The sequence below is a fragment of the Cygnus atratus genome, chromosome 4 (assembly GCF_013377495.2).
Source record: "Cygnus atratus isolate AKBS03 ecotype Queensland, Australia chromosome 4, CAtr_DNAZoo_HiC_assembly, whole genome shotgun sequence".
NCBI classification, from domain to species: domain Eukaryota; kingdom Metazoa; phylum Chordata; class Aves; order Anseriformes; family Anatidae; genus Cygnus; species Cygnus atratus.
Window position 1 is genome coordinate 66,871,246 of NC_066365.1, and position 8,697 is coordinate 66,879,942.

At 45.4% G+C, this 8,697-nt stretch overlaps 1 protein-coding gene across 1 annotated transcript; it reads left to right on the plus strand.

Annotated features, from left to right (window-relative positions):
• The first annotated feature begins 2,291 nt into the window (after positions 1-2,291).
• GPR78 (G protein-coupled receptor 78) lies at positions 2,292-7,597 on the plus strand. The gene is made up of 3 exons (XM_035547464.1): positions 2,292-2,959; positions 3,424-3,537; positions 7,360-7,597. Exons 1-3 carry the CDS (start codon positions 2,292-2,294, stop codon positions 7,595-7,597), a joined length of 1,020 nt encoding a protein of 339 aa, XP_035403357.1.
• The last annotated feature ends 1,100 nt before the right edge of the window (positions 7,598-8,697 follow it).

The following is an 8,697-nucleotide window of genomic DNA, read 5'->3' on the forward strand; positions in this document are numbered from 1 at the left end:
ATTTATTTATTTATTTATTTGTTTTCCTGGTTTTCTGCTTCTTGGCACCATTTTTTTCATATTTTTGATGTATTCTTTTTTCCATTTGTTTTCAGAAACAATTAACTCTTTAACTGAAAAGGATGCATTAGAGAAATTTTATGTGTTTGTATGTGTAGAAGGGAGAGAAAAAAAAAAAAAGAGAGAGAGAGAAGTTGCATTCTGTCTGGATCCAACAGGAAATAACTTCTCAGGTAGCTATCACAGTAAGAGAACAACACATCTAGGTTGGCTCTGTGATGATATAAAATAGCATCTACCCCACCTGACATCACTGCACAGGCAGCCTCTATTCCCATATGGCTAACATAAAAGCTCCATAACCTTATGATAATATTAAATGAAAGGGAGGTCAGAGATGGGTTCTTACTAGTGGGACCCTTAAGAACTGCTGATATGGGAGAGGGATCAATTGCAAAACCTCTGCATGGATATAGCCAGCTTCTGCCATGATGGTTCAGTCCTTTCTGATCCTTTGTGTAGTGTTTGGCTCTGCAGTGTTGTTTTCCTGATGATAGAAATGAAACAGATGAACTCTGAGAGAACTATCATGCTTTTATAGATTTTTTTCTGAAATGCTCACACAGATATATATTGGATTTTTGTTTGTCAAGCATAAGCACTCTCAATGTATCTGCTCTTTTGTAACTTTGGAAATGATGGCTTTCTGATCAGAGAAAACATTCATTTTCTTTCCATCCTGAGGAATAATACAGTACTGGTTCTCTTCCAAATAACACATCTCATGTCTTGATGCTATGCTCTTTCATTAAGACATATAACTTACCATAGCAACCTTTTCAATTAGGGCCAGATCCAAAACTTATAACTGCTGTTGGAAAAAAACATACTGCCTGCAGGCTTTTTCAAGCAGTTCTGTGTACAGTTATTCACACAGTGGTCACACTTGCGTGACAAGATTACATTGTAGGGACAATATACACAATACAGCATTTCCTTAGGATATTAACAGTCATTTTGGATAGCGAGTGAGCTACCTTTTTCATGCCAGTTCTGGCAATCAACTGTAAAATATGACAGTGATTGGACATGGCAGCTTATTTCTGTACCGGTGTTTTGATGCAACAAAACATTTTTTTGCTTTCATTTGTAAGACAAAGACTTACAGTATCTGGGCATTAGCTATGATGCACCTTCCTGGCAGGTACAGAGGAAGAATTTCTAGAATCCTTCATGCCTCTCTTTTCAGCTTTTCCACAGTCTGATAAAGCAGGTTTCTTACCATCTCACTGCCCTGCTAACGTGTCGTTGTAAATGGAAAACGGTAAGAGAAAGACGTTAGTTTTCCACAGGATGTGCCAGCACCACTCTAATGTGGGCACTTGTTCAGTCATTTGGGGCTTTAAGAGTGTGAGTCCAAGCTGCCAAAGCGAAGTCTTTAGCCAAGCAACTTCTTTCCCGATGTTGCTGGCTGATGGGGAAAACGTGAATACCCGGAGGGTGATTGTAAATCCTTCAGGATCTATGAAATAAAGGGGAAAAGGGACAGGACAAGTAATCGGGTGGAAGGGGGACGTTCCAAGGGACACAGACCCTAGCTTTTTTACAGGTTCCCGAACTGCTGGATCCAGCCGGTGCATCAGGGTGTGCTCGGCACAGCGCAGCGCTTCAACTCCCACCAACCCCTCTCCAGCTCCGACCCTTCCTGAGCTGCGCACTAGCAGAAAGTTGGGCTTCCTACTGCTTTCTCCTGCGGCCCGCGAGTGGCTCTGCCCGACTCTGCGATCCCTGGCTGAGCGCTCCTCCTCTGCGCATGAGTCGCGGCGGGAGGCTCCGCGCCTGGGCTATTTCAGGGGCTGGGCACCGGGGGAAGATGCTCAGTGCCTGAAGGGGGCCGTGCCGTGCCCAGGGGGGCTGCGGCGGCGGCTGGAACCAGGAGCCGTCGGGGCAGAGGCGGCTGCAGCACCGCGGACAGCGCACAGCGAGCTCCGCTCCGAGCCTCCGACTCCGCCGCCCCGCCGCGCCAGGGCCCCGCTGCCCCGGCTCCGGCTCGACGCCGCCCCGGACCCCGGTGCCTCCGCTCCGGACCCCGGTGCCGCTGCCCCCGTGCCCCGGTCCCTTGCTAGCAGGGTCCCCCCGGTGATCTCCCCCTCTCCTCCGTCCCCGCTCGCTCCCCGTTCCCCCCCGGCACCATGCGCGGACGGCTGCGGGCGGCGGCTTGCGAGGCTGCGGTGCCGGCTCGGATGCCCCCTTCCTCCTGCCCTCGCCCGCTCCAGGCGACCCGCTGAGAGATGGACTTGGCAGGCGTGCTGCTGGCGTTGCTCCTCGTGCTGGTGCTGGTCGTCTCCCTGCTCTCCAACCTCCTGGTGCTGCTATGCTTCGTCTACAGTACGGAGATCCGCAAGCAGGTCGCCGGGGTTTTCCTGGTGAACTTATCCTTTTGCAACCTGCTCCTCACCGTCCTGAACATGCCTTTCACCCTGCTGGGGATCCTGAGGAACCAGCAGCCCCTCGGGGGCTGCGTCTGCAAAGCGGTGGGTTTCCTGGAAACTTTCCTCACTTCCAACACGATGCTGAGCATGGCAGCGCTCAGCATCGACAAGTGGATTGCCGTGGTGTTCCCCTTGAGCTACACCAGCAAGATGCGGTATAAGGACGCTGTGATACTGATGGGCTACTCGTGGCTCCACTCCCTCACCTTCCCCTTGGTATCCTTATTTTACTCGTGGGTAGATTACAGCAGCGTTTATGCCTCTTGCACCTTGCACCTGAAGGAAGAGACGGAGCGGAGACGCTTTACGGTGTTCACCATCGTCTTTCACTCCACCAGCTTCATGCTGTCGCTGGTGATCTTGTGTTTCACCTATTTAAAGGTGTTGAAAGTTGCTCGGTTCCACTGCAAGCGGATAGACATTATTACCATGCAGACTCTGGTTTTGCTGGTGGACATCCATCCCAGGTAAGGGGCGCGTGTTCGCATTCACAGCCGCGGGGCTCTTGCGGTGGGTACCCCAGGGCAGAGGGGATGCTCTGCCTCCCCGGCACCCCTTCGTACTCTCCTGCCTGCCCCGGCTGCCCGGCGAGCCCTCCCGCCTCTAGCTTCAGGCGCTGCTTACAGTGCCAGAAGTCGGTGCTTTGTGCCTTTGTAGCCTGCTTCCTTTAAATCCTAGTCCCAGCCCTGCGGGTGGGCTCTCAGTGGCCCGAGGTCCCTGCACCAGGGAGCCGCTTTTGGGGTGAGGGCTGCGCTCCTATTCCCCGGGGGCTGCCCTCCTCCGGGGCTGGGGCCGGGGCTGCCCTGCCCTGCCCTACCCGGGACAGCGGCTCCCGGCCGGGGGCGATTCCCTTCCCCTCTCCGCTGACTCCGGAGATCTCCACTCGTCGCCCCTTGCCTTAACCCATCGACCCTCTTTTTTCCCTTTGCAGTGTGAAGCAGCGCTGTCTCAACGAGCAGAAACGGAGGAGGCAGCGGGCTACCAAGAAAATCAGTATTTTTATAGGGTCGTTCGTGATCTGTTTTGGTCCTTACATTATCACCAGGTTAGTATCTCCTGCCTGCTGGGGTGGGCTGGGGGACATCCCGAGACACCCGTGTGCCCTCTGATGTGAGGATGCTGGTGCCGCGGGAGGAGGGGAAGGGTACGACTAATTTGGGGCTTGCAGAGCCCGACGGAGACCTGGGGCCGGTAGTGAGAGCACACACTCGCACGCTCTCACATGCACGCGCACACAGGCGCGCGCACACGCACACATAGGCGCGCACACGCGCGCACGCCCAGCCCGCTGCGCTGGGAGCCCCGGCGGGCTCTGGTTCTCCTCTCCTCCTTGCTGCCAGCTCTGGGAGCCTCTGCCAAGAGCAAGAGGCTTTTAGGACAAGTACCAGGAATTAATTACACGCCAGTGGGAGATGAAAGCAGTTTAAAACACTCGCCACCCCTCCTTATTAGCACAACCCAAGCAACAGAGGGGAAAGCAGACCGCTTTTTCTGATTAGCTCCTTTTTTTTTTTTTTTTTTTTAAGGCATAAGGCCAAGATTGCTGCTGTTGGAAGCTGAGGTGACATAATTTAAATTTATCCAGGCTGATAATTTGGCAGATAAGCTTTTTGTCTGGAAACATTAATGTCTGTGAATATATTGCTAATGGTGCAGCATGGACTTGTGATGAGGTGTGAGAGTTAGCTCCCAGCAAAACCAATAATTAGACTTTAAGAATGTATAACCACGCTTCTAAACTGTTCAGAATCATTTGCATCCACTCTGGTGGTCTGCACCTTTTAAAAGAGTCATATATCATTCTTATTCTGTACTTGTATAGTCCTTATACAATATATGGTTATCATTTTTAAAGCTTGAATAAATCAGTGAGCTGGAAGCCAACATAACTATTGCGAATTGCAGCACTTCAGCCTTTTGTCTCTAAATTAAAATGGGCTACAACTTTCACAAGTGATTTTTTAATTTATTTTTAATGGTCACCATTCAACAGTGCTTTCAAATGCCTTTGGAGAGAACCAGCTTCTGCTCAGGAAGGTGTACTAGTCTTTGCAAAACCACCCTGGTGAAGGCTTTCCCGTTGGCTTCCAAGTTTGCCAGGGTCTGCAGCCACACCAGCTTATCAAAACTGGCCAGCTTTAGCTCAATGAACTTACACAGTCATATACACATAGGTCATTTACAATCATCATTATTACCCTTTTCTTACATGGGTAGTGGGACAGATTGAGGCCAGAGCACAAACATGACAATGTTTTTTAACCTTTAGGATGACATTTCTTTCAGTTCCCATTTAGATGTTAAACGGGATTCCTGTCTGATTACCTGGATAACTGCATTTTTTTTCTGCAGTTAAAAGGATTATTACAAATATTAACATTACAGCACAGAGTTAAAAGGTTAATTGATCAGTGTTCAGTACATTCTGAGTCATTTTCTGTTCACTTTGGCCATAATCAGGATATAACTGTATTGAACAAAGTGGATTTTGCCATCTTCTTTCCATTTGAATATTACCAGGCTCAGCAAATTCCAGCATCACTTTTTTTTTTTTTTCAGGGTGGAGATATTTCTTACACACTTCTAAAATAATTCTTTATAAAGTTCTAAAATAAAAGTGACTTACTTCTTCAGACCTTGCATTTGGCAAAAGTGAGATGGTACATTTTCTATGTGTGACAAATGGGTACTGCATGTGTCAACAGGGAGAAGGCAGCGGCTTGGTTTATATAAATGTGCATGGCAAGGTACAGCTTCTGCCTCAGTCACGAGGACCAAGAGGGTTCGGTGACTGCAAAATGGGAAGCATTTGCGGAGGACATCCTGGAGGCCCTTTGCCTCAAAGGCAAGACAGTGTCCAGGCAGCACTAAATAGAAAGTGGTAGAAGCAGTAAGGTTGGAGGATTTGCTGTCTTTCCACTTCTCCATTCTTATTCCATATTTAGTGCGGTTGTGTTGAACCAATCTGTACGGAGGCACTGGGAGAGATCTCATCCCCTGTTTTCTTGCTCTTTGGCCTGGTGACTCAGGTTGTGTTGTGAGCTCAGTGTTTTCTCCTCCTTTCAGAAATGTGAATGAGATTCTGATCATTAGCAATATATTCATCTGTTCACTAAAAGCCAACAGATGAATTTCATCTTTGCTGTAACATCACTGAAATCAAGAAAATTACACTAAGATGCATCCAGGTGGATATTTATAAGGCTGAACCCTTTTGTCCAGGCCTTTTATCTTGTTAAAATCTGAGTGACTTATTTTTTTTTCCCCCTGTTGGCTTCAATGCAATTACATTTGGACCCATAATACATTAAAGTGGACACATAGTAATACATCTATTTTCATAACTGAAAGATATCTTACTCTGCTTATTTGGTGTGTTTATAAAAATGTCAGTCATGTAAATATCAAGTGTATATTTCCTGTATTATGATGATCTGCAGGAACGGATAAACTAAGAAACCATGTAACAAATGTCATTTATTATACATTTATTTATTTCTTACGTTCTGTGTCTGAAAGATTCATTTATTCCTCATGTTTCCTTCATGTGCTCTCTGTTTTGAAATCACTGGAATTTTCCAAGCAGCTTCCAGCAGGAGTCATCTCATTCTTAAATGTGCTTGCCATGGGAATTATTTTATTTTTATTAATTCAAATGAGAAATTTTCCTTATAAAGTTCAACTTCTTGTTGCAAAGTTCAGTTCTAGCATTGGTAAGTCAGCTTTTCTATGCAGAGAGATTGGAACAGCTTCAAAATTCAACACCCTGCAAGTTGGGAGCTCTGCACATTGGAAAGAGGCCAAAAGTTTCTTCAAGCCTTGAGAAAGCTTCAGAGCTCACATTTTCAAACTGTGATGTTTTAGGGTACAGAAAAGGGATATTTTATCTCATGGTGATTTTTTTTTTCCCCTTCTGGAATTAATATAACAAAATAGCATATTCTTGCACTTGCAAAAGGTTTCACAAAAGACAACAAAAACTTCTTGCCCTGTTCCTTCCACCTTCCTGGAGAGTTTGTCCAATCTAGATAAGCTGTATGCCAGACACTTGCTGGAATAGTCTGAAGGTTTGCTCTCACTTCTGTGGAAAATAACGTTTAACCTAGTTGCAGTTTCTCCGCCCATGATTAATGGACCAATCTCAGCTGAGGTGCTGAGACCACTAATCATCCGTGAAGCACAGGCCAGGAGACACAGGTCTGGAGACAGCTGGCTGGTCATATAATGATGACAAAAGTGTTGTCTCCTTGTTTTCTTTGGCCAAAATATCAGCCAGACAAATACACACAGAAACTTCCACAGGTAAGTCAATGCTGTAGTAGATGCTGCTTACCCAAAACCTCTACACAGGCTGGCAGATACGACAGTATGTAAGGGAGACCCACAGCTTCCAGAAGCAGCAAACTTGTTCCACAGGTGTTATGCCCAAATGTTTCAAATGTCACTAGGCAGCTACATTTAGGCAACTGAGATGAGTGAGTCCAGATCCCCCAAGCTGCCTCAAGCTTGCTGAGGGAGAGGGGTAATGGATTATTTTGACCACTGTCACTTACCAGCACAACTCTATATATTCAGAAAATGTAGCAATAAACTGCAGTACTTTCTTTTCTCTAATGTATGGGAGCATTAACATTGAAAACACACTTTTTCCCTCTTTCTATAGAGGTAATTATTATTGTTTCCCAATGGCCTTGTTACAACCGTTCCCTTTATCTTTATTGAATTCAAGGAGGGCCCGTCTTCTGCAGGGACCATGTACTATATGAAAATAAGTGTTACTTTAATGTTTCATGAAGCATGAGTTGAGCACTGGACTCAGTGTGAATATAACACTCAAGTGTTTCCATCTCTCTTTAATGTTTAACAGGTTGATAGAGCTCCTTCCTTTTGTTACCATAAACTACTACTGGGGAATTATAAGCAAGTGCCTCACCTACAGTAAGGCTGCATCAGATCCATTTGTTTACTCACTTTTACGTCAACAGTATAAAAAAGTTCTGATCAACATCGTCAATAGGATACTTAAGAGGGATCTGTATCCATCATCAGGGTACAACAGCTCTCTCGACACTGAAAATGATTACTGCTTGCACAGAACAAACTAACAACATGGTAAGCATTCCCCTTCGAATGAGACAGGCCTCTGACACGGCTGGAAAGCTGCCTTTTCCCTCTCATGCTGACAGTGATGACAGTGTCTGCAGGGTGTGGAAGCTGCATTAAAGAAATGCAACGTCTTTGTGGACTTTCCTGAAAGGCTCTTCCCTCATCTGCAGCTAGTGCGATGTAAGGTAAGGCCTTGCCCCTGAGTGAATGGAGTAGGCTTGAGGGGCTTAAGAGAGCTTTTGGAGGCTTTAGAGAAGCTTAGAGGGAGCTTTTAATATTTTGAGTCTGAAGACTTGGTATTTCTCGGAGCATCCTGCATCAGATGTAATAACGCACCGTCTTCTGGGACCACAGGAATCCCTAGCTTGGAAGAAGAGGTCCAGAGTCCTCCGTGCTGTGCATGTCCCTTGGCAGCCCTGGATCTGTCCTGTTAGTTTTGAACATTAAAATTAAATCTTTTAATTGATTGATTAATTGTATTGGTGCCTCAAGTGAGTGATATGGGTCAGCACTTTGAATCTGAGATTGTTATTATTATTATTCTTTATTACTAGGCATTATGATTGTAACATAGCCTTTAGGAAGTGGTACATATACTTGATATGCCAGTATTCTATCAAGCATAACCAAAGTCCACATATCTGAGTTACTACTATTTAGCACTTCAGTGGTATGTGATAACAATAATTGCAGCAACAGTAACACAGGCATATATGGAGTTTAGTTAAATAGTACTGTAGTTCCATCACTAAGCTAGTTCTATTCAAACAAGCTTTTATTGAGGGAAAAGAAAAAAAAAGACCAGTTAGACAGTAGAAGTGACAGATACCACTGTGTTTAAGATATATTACTTCAGAAGCTATCTGGTTTCAAAACAGGCTAAAATATGTTAATTCTTTTTAAGGAATATACAATGTGTAAAGTATTTCATGCATTGGCTATATTTGGTGGATTGTAATAATATTGTATTCTTTTATATTGATCAATTAATCTGATGATTTTAACAGATACCAAGATTTGTCTGAGAGATGATATAACAAACCTGCTGCCAAATGCCCAGAAACACAAAGCTGCTTTATTATTATATGTATTTTTCTCT

Excerpts from the sequence above, each read along its gene's own strand:
- GPR78 (XM_035547464.1), top strand. The coding sequence starts at position 2,292 with ATGGACTTGGCAGGCGTGCTGCTGGCGTTGCTCCTCGTGCTGGTGCTG. Across the intron at positions 2,960-3,423 it reads CTGGTGGACATCCATCCCAG|TGTGAAGCAGCGCTGTCTCA; the intron begins GTAAGGGGCGCG and ends TTCCCTTTGCAG. Across the intron at positions 3,538-7,359 it reads GGTCCTTACATTATCACCAG|GTTGATAGAGCTCCTTCCTT; the intron begins GTTAGTATCTCC and ends AATGTTTAACAG.